Below are 18,926 nucleotides of genomic sequence, written 5' to 3'. Positions count from 1 at the left end.
CAGTCAGCTGCAGGGGCTTGCCACAGCACTGTTTCAGACACTGGCCCGAGCTGGAGGGGCGGACCTAGGTACCTACCTACCTAGGTACCCGTAGTTTGTGGATCGTAGAGCCCGGAGCCTGGAGCCTGGAGCCTGGAGTCTGGGCCTCGAGCTTGTCCCACGGCAGGCTGACTACTGGAACAGCAACTGTGGCTATCCATGGCTGTCCGTGGCTTTCCGTGGCGCTGACGCAAAGCGCGGGGCCTTCCCAACGAAACACCATGTCCACCATCATCACCTTTCCAACACCCTTAATAAACACCTTTCAACACTTCACTTTCAATTCATTGGACCAACTTCATCTCGATACCTGCAACCCCATCATCGCATCTAGATCATCCAATCACCAGTCGTGCCACTCGCCCCGAAGGTCCCGAAGCCCAGCAGACATTCTTGCCAACGCACTCAACACTGTCAAACGCCCCCCCGTCAAACCCCGTCCACGTCCTCCCGCCATCCACCGTCACATCCGAGCCCGTAGGTCCGACCGCCACGGCAACATTACAGAGCCCCCCCACCCATGCCGTCGCTGACCGGTATCCGCGAGGAAACGTCTCGGCCGCAGTCCACGTCTGCCCTCCATCCTCTGACCACGCCGCATTCCTCTCGGCACCCTGCGGCACAGTGAAATCCCCACCGACCGCGACGCCGTTCTTCGTGTCGCGGAACCGCACCGAGAAGACACCACCCGCCTCGCTTCCCGTGATGGATGCATTGGACGCGTCCCAGTCGTAGCCGTCATCGCTTCGAAACACGCGCCCCGGATCCACCCCGCCCGCGGCGAGGTACCACCGTCCCGCTGCCATCGTAATGCACGTGCCGCTGGCCGAGAACCCAAACTCCCCCGCCAGCGCCGGCGCCATGTCGCTGGGGTCGACGATGCCCCAGCTGCGCCCGCCGTCCTTCGTCTCGATGAGCCTGAACTTGCCGTCGACGGGGTCGCTAACGGCGAGACCTCTTTCCTGGTTCTCAAAGTCGACGCAGTTGTAAAACGCCGTCGGCTCCTCGTTCGTGAACACGAGATCCCATGACGTGCCGCCGTCTTCCGTGACGTAGATTCTCGAGTCTGTCCCCTCGCCGATGGATAGGATGACAGCCTTGGTGGCCGAAAAGGCCTGCACGTCGCGGAACTGGAGCGCCGCGTCTTCGGGCGCCAGCGTTGGTCCCACGGACGTCCAGGTGGCGCCGCCGTCGACGGTGCGGAGGACGGTGCCTCGCGTGCCCGAAACCCAGGCAGTCGTGTCCGAAACGGCAGCGAGGCCCCGGAACTGCGCCGTGGTGTTCGTCGGCGTCAGCGCCCAGGATAGGGTCCGTTGCTGTCGTGTGTTGAGTGGCTGGTCTGAAGCCATGGCTAAGGGGGAAGCGGCAGCCACAGCCGCCAGGCTGGCGACCAATATGTGTCTCATCGTGAATGTGTCGTACTGTGTCATCAGAGAAGCAAGAGCGATCTGGATCCGTCTCTCACGACATGGCGAGCTGCTGTATTATGCCATTCCTACGAGCGGGGTCCTGATGCTGTGATACCATGGGCAAGATTACCTCTGTTTGCCGATCTCTTGACCTCCTTCCTCTTTGGGGCCTGGAAACGAGCGACGCACCAATCCGCCCGGGCTGTTGCGTCTCGGGGACGAACTCAGGTACGCGCATGCAAGGCACTGCAGCTGCGCCGGACACCAGCAGATGGCTTGCTAGAGAGGCTGGGGGGAAAAGAGGGGAAACTGATGGACCTTCCACCTTGGTGTAATCACCCGTTTAGTCATTCTGCGCTGTTCACTCTGACGTTGTTTGCTGAAGGGATGGCAAAGGGACAATCGGGTGCTTGATCAACACACGCCAATGCAGCTCGTCTTCATTCTACCTTTCGATATCTCGAGTGGAGAGGATTGGCGTTATTCAAGATGCGGCGAACTCGAACGACGGAGCCCTTTTTTTCACCAAGTCTCCGTCACTGCCAGATTGCCGCTTGCTTGCTTTTCGCCTTTAGAGTAACGATTACGTGTTTGCTCTAGCCATACGACTGAACACCGCTCCTTTTTATTACTCTTATTATCGCGTCTGCCGATGTCGGGAGACAGTCGTCCTGTGGAGTAATTCCTACAGTCATGTCACGGTAGGGAGCATACCTTCATAGCCCTCATGATGAACTCCGGGGACAGGTCGATAAGGAAGCGTATGGTCCAATTGGACCTGACCCATCGATTATGCCACATTCTATTCGAACATGGATGAGTAGGTCGATTTACCTCTGGAGTCGTTTTGGTCTTTTCTTGTCTTTACGAAGTCCTCCCGTTATAGACTCCCATGATATGCCCCTGCGCTCCTGGCAACACGAACCGAGGGAACATATAGACTAACGAGTATTCGATGAAGCAGCTAGTACAAGGTAGTGCGCCGCCAGGCTCTGGAAGTCCCGCCGTGTGACCAGGCCCCGAGAACTGCTCTAGTAGTCCACGAAAAGCTTGAGCCATTCTTCAGCTTGATCCATGTGCAGGATATCCTAGACGTAGCTAGCGATGATTGTTGAATAAACCATCTGGTCACAACGAGGAGATTATATTCTCATCACATACGCCAGCTGATTCTGATTTGCAAATATTGAGTAGGTGCCATCCACAGGACTGGCAGGGGAACGCCTATTAACTGATCTTAGAGGGTCGGGAGGAGAGCTGAACGCAGGGAGAAAACTAGTATTGTGTATAGTTTATAGATTTACGTCGGAGGGAAGGGCAACGATGATTCATTTGCTACCTGCACTGACCACGAGATCCCTTTGAGAGAACAGCAATTTCCTCTCGAAAAACACGACAATTCGTGCTGCTCCATCTCCCCAGTTTACTTCTCCAACTTGTTCGCAATGGCCTCCATGGCTCCATTATACATGGCCTCAATGAATACTTTGAGACCATCCCGCTCCGGCCCGTCAGGGAAGGTTGTCTCTCCAGACCAGGTTATCTCCGTGGTATTGTCGCTGATGGCATGAAGCTTGAGAGTGGAAAAGGACAGCACCTCGCCAATGTTGTCGTTGAAGATCTGCCAACGGAGGGAGTAGGCTGCGCCGTCAGCGTGAACAAGTTGCTCACGCACAGGCTTATCGTCCCACGCTTCCTTCCCGTCCGGGCCATTCCCGAACCAGAGCGAGCGAGTAGACCCAACTCCGAATCCTTCGAGCGTCGACTTGGTCACGTTCGGAAACCAGAGACACTCTCCTCCGTAGGCAGCCACAATCCCCCAGACTTGCCCGATGGAAGCGTGAACAGTCCGGGTCGCTAGAGATAATTTGGGAGGCATGTCGTTTCTAAATGGGTAGACTTAAGCTTAGATTAAGTTAGAAAGGGCAAGATGATCGAAGTGAGCATGGTCGTACCTGCTGAAGAATGGATGATTGGTGAGCGAGCTTGTCTAATAATATCTTATAGTGATGAGTTGATCAGCCAAAGAACACGGTGAAGATGATTGAAGGGCATGTTACATTATGGAGTGCGTGTAGGAACAAGACATTGTAAGTATTTTATATTAAGCAGGTAAGGAATCTAATCCTGAGGTTGAAGGCCATCAGCGTGACTCGTGCTATTGAATCGTTGCTCACTCGTCATCATAGGCGGGAGGCCGAGTGAGTGGGATGCCGAGTGGGATGCCGGGTGGAGTGCCAGGTGGGATGCCGGGTGGGATACCGGGTGGGATACCGGGTGGGATACCGGGTGGGATACCGGGTGGGATGCCGGATGCTGTCTGACAATTCCACCTAAGGGGCGATCAGCCTTAAAGAACCATGAAAAACCCCTGGAATTTGCTGTCTTTGACAAGGCCGTCTCATCATTATTCTTTTGACTTTTCACAAATTTACGCCAAAGCAACTCAAGATGCCCGCTACCACCAAATTCGTCACTAGATATGCTAGCGTCGTGGACGTCCCAGTCAAAAGGATCTGGGGTCTCCTCGCGTCATGGGGCTCCGAACAACTCTGGATGCCCGATTGCACTTTCTCGTCGCTGGAGGGTTTCGGCATTGGCTCTATCCGCGAACTTCTTTTCACTACTCGGCCTGGTATTACTACTAGAGAGACTCTCGTAGCTATCGACCCCGAGGATTACACCATCCGGTTTCAAGTCGACATCAGCATCATCCAAGATGCATTGCAATACGGCAACGTCAAGCTCACCCCCGTAAACGAAACACAAACCGAGGTCATCTGGTGGGGAGAGTCCGATCTCGATGACGAGACATTGAAAGAGTCCCTCGACAAATTATACGAATCTTTCAACATTGCGATCGCCGATAAACTCAAGTCTTAAGCAAAGAATAACACGGTCCGTCACAGATTTTGGGAAATAGATCAGGGTAGCGTACAGTACCGTTAAAGGAGAGGAGCACTGCCTTACCATCAATATCACCTTGAGTCTTCATGCTCCTCAAAGACGACGTGAATCGTGTTTTAGATAAGACTATGTCATGCCCACATCTTCCACGTAGAGTAATTGTCTGTTTCCTCCTGATTCAAAGCTACATGATGGCGCCAAGATTTGTTACACTGCTTTGGTACACTGAGGCGGCGGAACATTCTCGGTAGTAGTCCTCATGTGACGATTTCTGTTGGAATTGAAGCAAATGGCCAATGAATGGCCAGAATACGAGTACATGCTGCATCAGGCTTCATTATCTTTGAATCCACGCCCATGATCTTTTTGTTATGAAAATCTACTATTGACCGTTTCTGCCGGCCTGCTTGCCGTAGCCGATGGCCGTAGGAATCAGCTAGTATAATTCTAGTTCTTAGGCAAGCAAATTATTTGTTCCAATCATAGTGTTGGGAACAAGGATTTCCATACATGAGATAGCAACGTGCTAGGTTCACACCCTTCGCGTTGAGGGATATCTAGTGATCATGATTCTACTGATTGGTGAAGAAGATTGCACGCACAGGTGTCGTCATAGCCGAATCTGGTGGATGACGAGTCAGCCAAGTTCAGTACAGCAAAAGGAAGACATACCAACCAAGACGACAGCGCTGAGCCGTCAGAACCTGCCTGCCTCGAACCTAAACATATTCTGAAAGATATGAAGATCAAAAGAAGCACACAAGCGGAGTCGCGAGTAGGAGTGTCAGCGATCCGGAACAATGTCGAACCCCCAACAACGAAGTTTCATTGGCGAAACGGTGCATTCATGACGCACAGGCCTATCAGGAGTATACACTGCCGTCTATACCGCGTAGAAGCTAGAAGCTCGATATTAAACTAAGACTTGGGAAGAGATTGCTGAGTAATGAGATCTCATGTTCATGGATCTGTGTCTTGTGAGCCAGTGCTTAGAAAGCAGCTTATGCTACCTAGGTACCTAGCAATGTGGGTCAGCTGAAGCAGAATGCACGAGAGTTCCTCCCTCCAACCAACCTGGCATTCTCAGTTCACTATCATTCACACCGCGTTGGCAAAGAAGTTTTGGACCTCCAGTATTATTTTTTGCGATACTGGTTGACGGCTTGGACCTTCAAGCATGTCATTCACATGCCAGCATGCCGGGTGTGGCCGCGTCTATTTGCGAGCGGAACATCTGAATCGCCATGCCAAGTCCCACGACAGGCCGACGGTGTTCACATGTGAACAATGTGGCTCAAAGATGACACGTCGGTAGGACATATTATTCCCTAAACGTTTATGAAGAAGCTCATAAATTGTTTAGGGACACTTTCCGTCGTCACATGGCCCTTCATGGCCTCACAGTATCGTCGAATCGTGCGCCCCAAGCATGTTTGCCATGTCGCCAAGCAAAGGTGAAATGTGATGGCCAGAAACCGGTCTGTTCAACATGCTCAACACGGTCATCACGTTGCGGTTGGTCGAGTCTTTTGAACCGAACAGCTAGCAATAACGCTCCGACCACGATGCCACAGGCTTGGAAAACTACCAACGGGGATTCATCAATGAGAATCGTGGAAGACTTGGAATGCTCTGATAACGATGAGTGTGGCGGACACGAAGGTCAACAGAGTATGGCATTGAGTACTCCCAAGCCGGAATGCCCTGGTAAAAGATTGATGTACGACAAACTACTCGCTATCTATTTCGACAAGTTCCACCACCACTGGCCGATCGTCCACCGGGAACTGACTTTATCGCGAAGCGTACCGCAGGTTCTATTGAGAACGGTGGTTACGGTAGGATTGCATTTGTCAGATAATTTGGAAGCCAAGGCCTTAGCAGACTCGACTTTGGAAAGATTTCTTGAGCAGTCCGGAATCAAACTCGTGAGTACAATTCCATTAGTGAAGCATGCTACGAAATTGAGAAGTCTGCTAGGCTCTCTGAACTCGATCATTAATCCTTCCAATTTTTGCTTCATTCGTTTGTAGAGGCGACTGACAGCTCTACAGGCGTCTATGGAGTCCCAGGCCGCTATGAAGCCACTTACGTTGCTGCCGGCCCAGATGTTCGAGTTACAAGCTATACTGCTTCAGGTCATCATGGTTCCGTACCTGACAGGTCGTATTATTCCTACTGGTATCATGGTAGAAGCATCCCTAGCAAGAGTTTTGAAGCTTGCTAGCATATATGACCAAGACATAATCGATGCCGAGGCTCTTACTCACGAATCAATCAATCCACTAGTTCTACGAGAATCATATCAACGGTACGTGAAACATGATAGACATCCAATCGCCCCTTGTAGCATACCGGCACAGCTAACATGAAATGCAGCTTGATACTGTTTCATTTCAAGTTCCATGCGCAGTTCCAGCGCTTTTGTCAAACAAAATATTCATGGCGTACAGTGTCCCTTGTCGTGGACCCCTTGCTACTTTGCATCAAGATCCCCATGCTTCTCGATTCTTGGGATAACCTGTCTGAGAAAGCACAAGAGGTTGAATCGAGAGATGAACAAGTTGAGGCAGTTGACCATGGCCACATGACAACTGCCAGGTGGGAGCAACGCATAAGCGACATGTGTCAATTTGCGCTTATGGCCGAAGACCCTCATTTTCTTCAGCCCATTAATATCTTACAACCAGGCCTAGGTACCCTTATATGGCTTTGGATAACTAGGGAGAAAGATAATACTGAGGAATTTTATAAGTATCTAGGAAGAATGAGCGATGAAACCTTCTAGTAAATACCAAAATCTTAGAAATAAGAAGAAATAAATTGTTTCTAGTTCTCAAGCATGGCATATCAAATACAACATACATAGAATATGTAAGTTTCAGTGTCATTTTACTAAAAGCCAATGGAATTCGTTTGTTCCGTCGGTCGTCTGAGGCTTGGTAACTCAGTATTCAGTATCGTCTACTGGCAAAGTATCATGACTTGCCAGAGGCGCTCATTATGCTCTCGTTCTCTCCACATTCATCGCAGACTCTCTAGCGGTGACACCATCCCAGTGCGACCAAAGAGACCTGTTCTCGTCGTGGTTCCATATATTAACCGTGGCGCGGTTGCGGCACAAGTTGATCATGTGTACAGCGGCTTGAAGATGCTGATCTGCCGCTGCCTTGTTTCCAGAAAAGACCTATATTCGTCAATCCGGAGGTCGATAAGGTAACGATGCATGTGAATACTAACCTCTTCCGAAGCCAAGACCAGGGTTTTGGTGATGGTCATGTCGCTTATTTCGCCGCCCTCGTGGCTGAGAGCAAGATTCAGGTGGTGAAGGCACTGCACCTTGTATCGCAGGGCAATTGGGTCGTATGCGTTGGAATGCTGCAACTTTGCCAGGCTCCTGCAGGCAACAAGAAGGGTTAGAGCGAGCATGCTCATGTCCACCGCGGATTCTTGCATCCAGGCAACGCCAGAGCCGAGCTCGAAGGATTGGTTGGTAAGGTGACGCATGCAGGGTTTGGCGGAGACGCCGTCCATGACAATATGCTTGACAACTGGCAACAGTTAGAGGTGTCGGAATAATCAATTCATATTCGCGTCTACTTGCAGTGCTTGAGTAGGTAACCTTCGAATGGTGCCATGGGGCGGATAAAGCTCTGGAAGGGGTCATGCTGCACAGGGCTCAGGAGGGTGACTGGGCTGGGGGAGATGTATCTGGAACGCCAGACATCCATATCCTGGCAGTCATTATCGCAGGTCGTTCGGAACGGACGTATAGACTCGTTCGGGGTGCGAATCTTATCTTCTGCTACTATTGCTTCGAGGACCGGCTTGTTTTGTCGTAGAGATTGGTACTTTGCAACATTGTCACGCCGCACCATAGTATTCCTGGCTGCATGAGCACGCACCTGTTTGCGATGGCTCGCAACTTCAGCTGGATTAGACACGGAGACGAATTGGAATCCAGTAGGCGACATGACGCGCTTTTGAGCGGGTACTTCTTGTGGTCGTGTAGCAGGGGCATTGTGCCCGTTAGTCTATTGCCATGGTGAAGATGTGAAGCACTGTGGACAAGGTCTCAACAGTCACGAGCTTGTTGGACTGCGCCATGACCATGATGTGATCCACTTGAGGACGAGCTACGATAACCTGCCAAGACTTGCATTGCCTTATTTAAGTAAGCGGTCAACTTTAGAGATTCTGCCATCGCTTGGGGCCCATCAGTGCCAGGATGACCCTGCTACAAAATGTAGGGAAATGCACACTCTTGATTCGAACGACCCAGGTATTTGTCGTAGCCTCAGATACAGGCCGAGTACATTTCCCAGCTCCAGTCTGAAAGACGGCACATGGCTAGGGGCTGCAGGGAAAAGCCCGACGGACTCGTGGCAGATGTTATAGGGCCGCATTCCTATAAGAACAACAGAGCCTTGTCGCCCAAGAAATCGACGTTCCATGGCCATTCCTTGTAGTCATGCTCAAAGCATGTCAATCGCTCAGCTTGAAGCCAACTTTGGACCAACTCAATCAGGGCTTTGAGATCTTCAACAAAACCCGCCATGTCTTCGACCTGGGACTTCCTCCAATACAGCCCTGACCTACGCGGCAAAGTTGCGCTGGTAACGGGTGGTAAGTAAGTCATATTCCAGAGTAAATTCTTGTCGTCGACATATGCGCTTACAGGCTGCACCACCAGCTCCGGCGTCGGGCTTGAGACGGTCAGACTTCTCGCGCTACGCGGCGCAAAGGTCTACATGGCAGCGCGCACCGAGTCGAAAGCTCGAAATGCCATCTCCGAGATTCTTGCAGACAATCCTGACGTTCGCAAAGAGCAAATCGTTTGGGTTGGGCTGAACCTGAGCGACCTGAAGACCGTTGTCGATGCTGCCAACTACATCAAGGCTCACGAGTCGCGCCTCGATATCGTCGGTCTGTCCGACCTGCTGTCAAATTCAGATCTCAAACAAGTTCCGCTGACATCTCGGCCTGGCAGTGAACAACGCCTGCGGAGTCCCTAGTGCCGCATGCACCGATGCAGGCTGGGAGCCGAACATTGCTATCAGGTATGGCATTCGCTTTGGTCGCCTACCTTTCCGTTGTCGCGCCTCACGGCGGGTAGACTAATGAGGAAGCAGCCACGTCGGCCACTTTACCCTAAATAATCTTCTGCTGCCTCTGCTCAAGTCGACCACTTGTACCTCTGACGCCGACGTTCGCATCGTTGTGGTTTCTTCGGTTGCTCAGTCAAGTATGCTACCATCCAATTACGTACCCAACTTCGCGGGTCCCGACGCCCTCAAAAACCCCATCCCGTACCGACCCTGGGCTCACCGCTGGCTATCTCCCCTCTTCATCCGCCTAGACGTGACGGCCTACGGCGTGACGAAGCTTGCCAATGCCCTTTATGCCCAGGAACTTCAAAGGCATCTCAGCGACGGCGTTCAACAGGATGCCGAGGACGCCCTTTCTTCACGGTCCATCATCGTTACGGCCGTCCACCCTGGTACCGTCCGCACGCCAGGCATGGCAGAAGTCTTTCAACCATGGATTTTGGGTCTGGCGAGCCACTTTGCCGTGACACCCACCGAAGGCGCACAGAATTTGCTCTTCGCGGCCACAGCGAATGAAGTGAGAAGCCAGCCGGAGAAGTTCGCGGGCCGGTTTCTGCTCCCCATCGGACAGGTCGCACCGCTGCACCCCTCGGCGAAGGATCCGGCCCTCGGAGCCGGGCTGTGGGAGAATACGCAGCGGCAAGTTAATACCTATCTCAAGCAGCACGGACTTGACGAGCTCTTGCCCTGGTAAAAAGCCCCGTCCGAAGACTTTGATGGGCCACCGGGCCATGATGAGGTTGGTGAGTATAATGATAGGAGAAATTGCATTTTTAATGTCCCCTCTTGTGCTGCAATCCGATTTGGAGTATTCAATTTCATGCAGCAGGTGGTCAGCTGCATGAAACCAGGTGATAGAAGATCCAAGTAGAAGTGTCAGTATGTAGCCTTGCCCTCGATTGGGTTCGCGCGCCGGGCGTGGAGATGGAAGACTGGTATCTCAATTCATCCCATTGCTTGAGTCGCGCCCTGGACTTGATTTGATTTTTGGTAGTTTGAATTGCGCAACGATGTTCTTCTGTCTTGGCCAAACTTTGGCACGAGGACGATGAGAGTTCGTCATGGATTCCAGCCCATCGAAGAATGGGCGAAGGAGACTGCCGAAGAATGGTGCCAGTAACACGATCCAAAGACCGGTATCTATCTAGGTATATGTTTCAACTCAACATCAATACGACGCCCAACCTTGATAAGCTTAAGAGCTTATATTGAGCGGAGATAATGACGTATTTTCTTCATGCCAAGCAGAATAAAGCTAATCGACTTACCTTGACTTTCCTATGTCGCGGCTCTTGTAGCCCTTGCGAGACCTGTGTGGGCCCTTTTTTGGACGCATGGGGCCCTTCAGATTGACCGAGACGATCAGTGAGACGCATCTCCAGGCTGGCCGACCGTTTTTTGAAAGGTAGGGCTATTGTCAAGTCAGTGTGCGAAGTCGACCAAGCGTGTCGCGGGATTCTGATACGTGCCGTATTCAAGACCAGAGATAGCGAGCATCCATTTAAGATCCTTTCGTGCCAGGCCTGGACGCTGGGTCTGGGGCAGTGCTGGACGCTCAATGTACCACACCAAAGTTGGTCATTGGCAAGGCCACGGCGGCATTGCGAAGCCTAGCATGAATCAATATCTGACCGAGGATTCGGATCCGCGAATGACTCCGTAAGGCCCTGATAACTCAGAGTCTTCTCCACTTTTGCTCAGAAGCTGAACAACGCGAACCCGAACACGCGTTTCCGGAGACGTCGGCAGACGCATAATGCGAATCCAGTAGTACTCACCAATCTCGAAGTCGATGAGAAGCAATGTGACAGAGCAAAAAGTCGGGACCCGAGTGCCTAGGAATTGATGCAGACCTAGTCAGCGCCTGTAAGGCCAATGATGCGTCCTTGCCTTGCTTGCCTCTGGCAAATAATAAAAGGACAGCCTCCTCAGACCTGATTTATCCTTTCCATTTTGTATCACAGCCATCTCAAACTCTCCTTCTCTTCATCACCTACTTGCGAGACCAACACCGACACCACGATGGGTGAATGCGACCCGAACTACAAGGACGCCCAGTACGCCTATTACCGCTATGATCCAAACACGGGTGCCGCCGTTCTGTTCATCATACTCTTCAGCATGACCACAATCCTCCATATGCTGCAAATGATCAAGACCAAGACGTGGTACATGGCTGCATTTGTTGGTGGTGGTTTATGTAAGACACCGTCACCCATCCCTTGATAGGCAGGCCATGCCAGTGCGGCAACTGAAGTGACTTCTGCTGACCGCTTCCTGTTTCTCACGCAGGCGAAGTCGTAGGCTACATCGGTCGTGCCATAGGCGCCGGGGAAGAGCCAGGCTGTTGGTCGCTGGGTGCCTTTGTCATCCAATCAGTCCTTATTCTCATCGGCCCAGCCCTCATGGCCGCCTCGATCTATATGATACTTGGTCGCATTATTCTCCTGACGGAGGGAGAGCTCTACTCTCCAATACGCCGCCGCTGGCTCACGAAGCTGTTTGTTGGGGGCGACATCCTCGCACTCCTTGCCCAGTCCAGCGGCGGCGGCATCATGAGCTCCGATGACGGGTTTGAGACGGGCGAGAAGGTGATAGTCATCGGTCTCTACATCCAGCTCTGCTTCTTCGGGACCTTTGTGCTCGTCTCGGGCCTCTTTCACTGGCGCATGAGGCGCGCACCCACGGCCACGGCTGCGATGCCCCACGTACGATGGGAGGCTTACCTACGCGCCATCTACGTTGCGAGTGGACTCGTCTGGGTCCGCAGCGCATTCCGTGTTATCGAATACCACCAGGGTAACGGCGGATATCTCATCAGCCACGAGGTATGGATCTATTTGTTTGATGCGTTGCTCATGTTCGGCACCATGGTGTGGCTGAACTGGTACCACCCTGCCGAAATTGGTATACTTCTGCGCGGCGAGATTACAACCGCGAAGAATGGTCTCGAACTAGTCGGGCTTAACTTGCCGTTGGGTCGTCGATCGTCGAGCAAGGGAACAAGGATCAGCAATGAGGCACTTGCCTGAATAGGCCAGAGAGCAAGAGGGTCCAACAAATAGCGTGGTCTGTTACAGAGGGAACAGCACCATGGTACGTTACTGAGAGAATGACATAAGGTACAGGCAGCCTCGAAATTTTCTTTCAACTTTAATTTGGCCATGTATGGATATTACAGTAGGGAAAGGACGGTATAAACATGGGTTTCAGGCCTAGATGAGGAATCTCGATTTGAGCAGTAGAAATAGGAACACCAGCCATTGTTTATTGCACAGCCATGTTATGCAGCACCGCCGCCCGATGCAGCAAGTTGATACTTACTTGGCTTCGTTTGCGTAAGGATGTGACCAAGAGCCCGAACCAGGGTCACGTAGTTGTCGGCCAGCCGAGCACTCGCACTGAGGTATTTTCAGGAGCCTGTCACTGTGCGTCTCACAAAGCGAGGCCTGAAACAAGTTATCACGAGATAAAGAGGCAAGACAGAGTCCAACAGCTGGGATTCTGTATGCTCCCCTGGAGGGGTATGCTGCTTCAGTGCACAAGCTTCTTTGCGATTGAGCTGTTTAGACGCAGTTCCAGGGTACTGGATTGACCGGGTATAACCCATCACAGCTATTCATCAACTAAGAGGCCGTAATTCATTAGATCGCAGTCTCTATTCCTTATTCTTTGACTTTACTGTACTCGATCCCCTTTACTTAGCTATGGCCGTTTCGTCAACGACCACATATGCCCCTGTCTGTATAAGCCTATGCAGCCCGCCTGCATACTCGGATAGTACATACCCCAAAGTCCATAAAGCTTCTACTGTGTATTCCTGACGTGACGCTTACGCGGTCCCCAAATCAGGTCTCTACCTTTAGCTGCACTAGAGCCGTGGCCACACACCTGTGCGCATCTACTTCTTACCAAATTTTGAACTCCGACTTATATCAACTACTTAGTCAGCTTCCTCAGTAACTGCATTTCATGCTTCAACGGCGCAAATGATAGTTATTGAAAGACCTATGTATCATATATATAGGTAGTAGAGGTAACGCCGTGGGGGCTGCTTTGTGGGAGATGATATGGGGCTACCTCATATGCAGGGTTCTGTGACATATGCGTCACCTGCATACATGTACCGCGATGACATAAGCGTACTGCGCAAGGTGCTTGTTTGAGTTGCGAATGGGACCTCACGTCGTCTGCATTCCGTTCCTCGCCCTGACGGGCTGAGGCGATCGTCCGCTTTGATATATAAACTCGCTCCTGGGCTGCGTGTCGAGAAAGCGAGCACGGGATGCCGCGACTCAGGTTGCACTCTACCTCGACGACATGGTGGGTTGTCAGTCCTGGCGTGTGGCAATGCAAGGCTGGGTGCCGAGCTGCTGGGAGGAAGAGAGGGCGAATGTGGCAGGGCGAATGTGGCAGGGCGAATGTGGCAGGGCGATTGACGATGGGCGTGTGAAAGAGCGCCGCGCGTCACTTGGAGAGCCAACGCCAGGGACCTGTCCCTCCTCCTCACCATGGATAAGGGATGGTGATTTGATGATCCCTCTTGTGGATGTTCCAGATTTCGCGTTTCAACTCCACCCACCTTCATCTGGTAGGCCCATGCCCTCAGGACGTCGACGTCCTCATCATCTCTCGCGTCCTTTCAAGGGTGTGGTGATGTGTGGGATGGCTGGCAGACGCTCGCTCTCGGGTCGTGCGTTCCGATCACCTCAAGGCACCAGCTCAGGGGCCTTCTAGGGGAGCCCGGGGATTTTAGGGGAGCTTGGGGAGCTGCTAGGCTGCTAGGCGCCACTGCTAGGCGTGAGGCAGTGCACCCGTATTGCGTGCCAAGGCAGGCCCATGAATCACGGCGCCCCACCTGCCTGGTCATGGTCATCAATCAACATGAATCACTGCGGCAGAAACGGTGGGTGGGACGTCACCAAGGTCACTTCCCAAATCTCCCACATGCTGGTCCATTGCCTGGCAGGGGCAAGGGGGAGGGGGCGCAGATCATCTCGTTCCTTTCGTTCGTTGGTTGTCAGACGTTGATCCTGTCATTAGCTGTTTGCAGGTCGTCTTCACGTTCACCTCTCTCGCTCTCGCACTTGCATTATCAACCATTCATACTTGTGTCGTTCTTTCCGCTTGCATTCCATTCCACTCTTCACTCTTCTCACCTTCCTCTCGCTTTCTCGCTCAGGCATTTCTTCCTGCTTCTCTGAACTCCCTTACGACCTCTTCGATCTCTCCATCTCTCCAACCTTCTGGACCTCTTCGCCCGCTCCATTCAGCCTTCTACTTCAAACAGTCGCTCCCCAACGTTTCTTTCTTTGTCTAGTGTCTCACAATTCGATACCCCGGTTCTTGAGCCTCGGCCAACGTCACAAAACTATTCCGTCCACATTGAAAAACCCAGACGTCACCAAAACCACCAAACTACTATTCGTCATCTTCACCATGCGTTCCGCCATTTTTACCAAGGCCGTCCTCCTATTCGGCATCGCCGCCGCTCAGATCGAACTGCCCGACAGCATCGACATTCCCGATAACGTCGAGATCCCCGATTCCCTGCCCACCGAGGTTCCCGATTGGGCCCAGGGCATCGTCTCGGACATCGCCTCCGGTGTCGCCCCGCAAGCCACCCCCACCGATTCCGCCTCCAACAGTCAGTCCACCTCCGGCTCCGGCACCGATTCGGACACCCTCCCCGGTCTCGTCGACCAGCTCCCACGCTGCGCCGTCAGCTGCCTCGTCAGCGCCGCCGACGACATTGGCTGCAGCTCCACCGACTTTGCGTGTCTATGCCGCTCCGGCACCGATCTCGCGACCAGTATCGGCCCCTGCGTTCTCCTGTCTTCGGGGTGCGGAGCCAGTGATGCTCGACGTACGTTGCACCCCCCTCTCCGTGAAAGAATATGTGGGTGAATCAGAGACTAAAACGTCATACAGGTGCCGCCGAGGTTGCGCCCCAGATTTGTAACAGAATCAACAATGACCCTCCTGCAGGCGAGGTTGCCTCTGCGTCCGCCATCGTTGCGGGTGCTGCGGCGACAGCTGATGGTGCCTCGCCCTCTGCGACCGATGCCAATGACAGCGCTGCTGGGCGGGGTGCTGTCAGTTTGACCATACTCGGAAGTATTGCCTTGTTTGCTCTTGTCGTTTAGGGAGGATATCATGGTTGCATTTGGGACTAGACGGCGTTTGGGTTTCATTTTGGGTATAGAGCAATCAATAAGGTCGGACCTGCAGGGATTCTGCACTTCAAAAACACACTGCTGAGCACCGACCACAGTATCATGTTTCTGCCATGGAAGAACGTATCGACTCAATGCTCATATGTCATCGTCGTTGAGTACATCACAATGCACTGAATCAAGCCGACAGCCAATAACACCGCCGGTCTATCAAATGATTTTCAGAAGACGGTCAACTACACCATCAAGTGCTGAACTGCGTCGCAGCATCGTTCACTGTACCTTAGGACACATATGTTGACATGGAGTCATACAAGGCCTTGAAAATGTAGCAGTGGTGTCACAGGCTGTCTTTAGTGTGGGAAACATTCTGACCAATTTCTTCACGAATACAAATGGTTGTTGCGAACAAATTGAACGTGAATATCAATCTATGCTTCAGGTGATAGGATGGATGGCCTGTCTTCATGGTTTGGGTCATGTGAAATGTAACTACGACGCAAAAGTTCTGGACCAGTACGCACTAAGACTGGCTTCACTCTTCGATCTCGAGAGATTCAAGGTCGATTTCCTCCTTCCGTCTTCTGAACTGAATGCTGGTCTCCGGGTTATGCATTATCGTGGTGCCCAAGACGAGAGGGTCGTGCGAGACCCCAGGCGTGGACTTCCAATCGTACTTCAGGAGGAGGTGGCACAAGGCTAGTTTTAGTTCGTTGGCCACGAAGAATCGACCCGGACAGGCGAATTTGCCGTGGCCGAACGACAGATGGTTGAGGCTCGTCGACACAAGCTGTGCCATGTGCTCCTTGCCAGGCTCGTCCCGCATACGCTTGAAGCGGTAAATATCGAACCTTTCAGGGTCCTCGTATACTTCAGGACGGGAAAATCCCGTGTTGTTCACGGCAATATGTGCTCCTTTACGGATGAGAGTGCCGTCTGGGAGCGTCACGTCCTCGACCGCCATGCGGCGCATTTCAACTAGATCCAGTTAGAGAGCTTGCGAGGCCCGGAATCAAATGGGTTTCAAATCTTACGAAGATTGATCGGCTTCAACCTTTGTGCCTCTTTGACCGCGCTGTCGAGCAGTTTCATCTTGAAAAGTGCGTTCTTCGTCCAACCATCGACCTGCAAGATCTCAACCATCTCTCTGCGAAGTGGCTCGATATTTTCCGGCTCGTGTGCCAACCGAAGAATGACCTGGGTCAAAAGGTCAGTCGTGGTGCGTATCGCAGCAAAGCTTAAGGTTAGTTGGAACACGGCGGGATCGCAGGGATAGCCTTCGGCCTCTGACTCTGCCCACTCGATCGCGTCGTTGAATCTAGGCACAGGCGAGCCGGTGGCCTGCGCTTCCGCTCGGAGCTTCTGACGTCTTTCGACGAGTGAACCAATGATGCGGCGAGACTCAGCGATGGTACCGCGGATTACTTTGACGTCCGGGTGGAACCAGTTGACCAGAGGTCGGACGATTCGAGGGTAAGTCCTCAGTATGGCGGCTGCCTTGAAAGATGCGACGGTGTATGACTGCGTGATCTCCAGCCACTTCTCATGCCGGCAGAGTTCTTCACCGAGAAACACACGCGAAGATATGCGGGCGACGAGTTCCGAGACAGAACTCTCGATTTTAATCTGCCGCCAGTCTCAGGGCTCTGTTAGTACATCAAACATCATCAAAGACGGCCCGCATTATTCTCACCAGGTGAGCTTCCAAAGATATGGTGGACAGCAAACACAGCTTCTGATGATAAAGGCTGGACAACCGTGTCTATCTCTCGTTAGCACGTTTAACCACAGCATCGCGTATGGTTCGTCAAGCCTACGCACTTAGCCGCTGCGTTAATTGCTTGCGCACTACTTTTTGCAGCACTTGAGATGGATTGTCGAGCATTGCAAAAGGCTCGAAGCCAGGGAGACCACCATGGAACTCCTAATACCTGTCAGCACGACTCCCACTGGCTCAAGGCGCGGCCTTTGAATACGTCAGACACAGACTTGCTAAAGCGAAGCGATGTCATGTTGCGAATAACGTCGGCGATTGCAGCGGGGAAAACGGTTCTCATGCCGCGGTCGGTGAGTATGGTGAAAGGGTCGTCGCTATGCAATTCTTTGCTGTCTTCTAGATACTTGCTCCCCTTTGTCAAAAAGTCTTTCTGCTTTTGGGCCTTGAGCTGGGGCCACATAGGAGAAACGGCTTGCCCTTCTTTGAAATAAAGGCTCACTGCAGCAGCAGGAATAAGAAGGGCTAGAACGAGCGTGAAGAAAGGTCGATAGAACTGTATCTCGAAGCTGTCTGCGAGGTGGCTCAGCCACCAACCGCCCTGGAGGGGCTCATGTTGGTTCATGTCGAATTTATTTGCACTAATGAGCTTCTAAGAGTAAACTGATAGGACGAAAGGTTTTGGCATCATGTGTAGATTGTGAGGAGCCAGGTATTATATCTAGGTAGGACTGAGGAGTATCACCATGTCAACTCAACCCCCGACACAAACTGAACTCCGACGGCATTGTGCAATTTGAAATCCGGCGGCAACATACAGACAGCGATACAGGTAAATCAGACTAAGTTACATCGAGTGGTTGGAGATCTTTGGGCGGTCTTGATTGCCTTTTCTTTGCTCGGCTCCTATTAGCTGTGGCACGACGCCAGGTCTCGGGCTGTGTAGATCTGTCTGCACATAAAATAATTCAGTACCAATCAGGCCTGATGGAATGAATCGGGTCACGTACAGTGGATATGTGATTTGCGGCCCAGCCCGCTTCGGTTGTCACTCTCTTGCATTCTCGGACACACAATGTAATCAGGCCCGAAGACTAAGTCTACTTCTGTACCCATTGGCAGCGACTTTGTCAGATTCACTTAGTGGCTGTGTGCAGTTTTTGTGAGAAGGGCACATCTTTTTGAAAAGCCATCCAGCGCAATACATCGGATCCTTTACATGGCAATGGGATATCTCAGGTAGTTGCTAGGGATTAATCGTTTAGTACCGCCTCAACGAGGCCTTGATGATATAATTACTAAGATAAGTCAATTAAAAAAGAAAGAGATCGAGCCAGAGTGTCTACCATGTACATGTACATGGCCCCGCTTGGACAAATAAAGTTCCTGCGCATTTATTTCATGTTGGCCTAGCAGCATGGGCGTAGCTGTCTTGCGCACATCGGTAAGCCAGCCTGCTGTTCTATACAGAACCAACCAGTCACCGTAGGCAAGGAGACTGAACGCACTCTAAAGGTTCAAAGGTAAGCTCAAGCAGCTATACACGTCCAGACATGAAGAACCTTTCTGAAAT

The 18,926-nt window shown here is 52.0% G+C and overlaps 7 protein-coding genes across 7 annotated transcripts; 4 read left to right on the top strand and 3 right to left on the bottom strand.

Annotated features, from left to right (window-relative positions):
- Positions 1 to 374: 374 nt before the first annotated feature.
- D7B24_008964 (uncharacterized protein) lies at positions 375 to 1,388 on the bottom strand (the record flags this gene model as incomplete). Its single annotated transcript, XM_028643043.1, has 1 exon — positions 375 to 1,388. One exon carries the CDS (start codon positions 1,386 to 1,388, stop codon positions 375 to 377), a length of 1,014 nt encoding a protein of 337 aa, XP_028493256.1.
- A 1,483-nt stretch (positions 1,389 to 2,871) lies between these two features.
- On the bottom strand, positions 2,872 to 3,327 carry D7B24_008963 (uncharacterized protein; the record flags this gene model as incomplete). Its single annotated transcript, XM_028643042.1, has 1 exon — positions 2,872 to 3,327. One exon carries the CDS (start codon positions 3,325 to 3,327, stop codon positions 2,872 to 2,874), a length of 456 nt encoding a protein of 151 aa, XP_028493255.1.
- Positions 3,328 to 3,899: 572 nt separating this feature from the next.
- D7B24_008962 (uncharacterized protein) lies at positions 3,900 to 4,331 on the top strand (the record flags this gene model as incomplete). The annotated part of the gene is made up of 1 exon (XM_028643041.1): positions 3,900 to 4,331. One exon carries the CDS (start codon positions 3,900 to 3,902, stop codon positions 4,329 to 4,331), a length of 432 nt encoding a protein of 143 aa, XP_028493254.1.
- Positions 4,332 to 8,911: 4,580 nt separating this feature from the next.
- D7B24_008961 (uncharacterized protein) lies at positions 8,912 to 10,157 on the top strand (the record flags this gene model as incomplete). The annotated part of the gene is made up of 4 exons (XM_028643040.1): positions 8,912 to 8,981; positions 9,036 to 9,281; positions 9,346 to 9,415; positions 9,488 to 10,157. The coding sequence occupies 4 exons, from the start codon at positions 8,912 to 8,914 to the stop codon at positions 10,155 to 10,157; spliced, it is 1,056 nt and encodes a 351-aa protein (XP_028493253.1).
- A 1,328-nt stretch (positions 10,158 to 11,485) lies between these two features.
- Positions 11,486 to 12,495, top strand: D7B24_008960 (uncharacterized protein; the record flags this gene model as incomplete). Its single annotated transcript, XM_028643039.1, has 2 exons — positions 11,486 to 11,663; positions 11,756 to 12,495. 2 exons carry the CDS (start codon positions 11,486 to 11,488, stop codon positions 12,493 to 12,495), a joined length of 918 nt encoding a protein of 305 aa, XP_028493252.1.
- A 2,407-nt stretch (positions 12,496 to 14,902) lies between these two features.
- Positions 14,903 to 15,609, top strand: D7B24_008959 (uncharacterized protein; the record flags this gene model as incomplete). Its single annotated transcript, XM_028643038.1, has 2 exons — positions 14,903 to 15,329; positions 15,395 to 15,609. 2 exons carry the CDS (start codon positions 14,903 to 14,905, stop codon positions 15,607 to 15,609), a joined length of 642 nt encoding a protein of 213 aa, XP_028493251.1.
- A 565-nt stretch (positions 15,610 to 16,174) lies between these two features.
- D7B24_008958 (uncharacterized protein) lies at positions 16,175 to 17,978 on the bottom strand (the record flags this gene model as incomplete). Its single annotated transcript, XM_028643037.1, has 3 exons — positions 16,175 to 16,617; positions 16,674 to 17,265; positions 17,616 to 17,978. 3 exons carry the CDS (start codon positions 17,976 to 17,978, stop codon positions 16,175 to 16,177), a joined length of 1,398 nt encoding a protein of 465 aa, XP_028493250.1.
- Between the last annotated feature and the right edge of the window lie 948 nt (positions 17,979 to 18,926).

This window comes from Verticillium nonalfalfae, assembly GCF_003724135.2.
Source record: "Verticillium nonalfalfae strain VnAa140/NRRL 66861 chromosome Unknown scaffold_85, whole genome shotgun sequence".
NCBI lineage: Eukaryota > Fungi > Ascomycota > Sordariomycetes > Glomerellales > Plectosphaerellaceae > Verticillium > Verticillium nonalfalfae.
The sequence above is the reverse complement of the archived record's forward strand: the minus strand, read 5'-3'. Positions and strand labels throughout refer to the sequence as shown.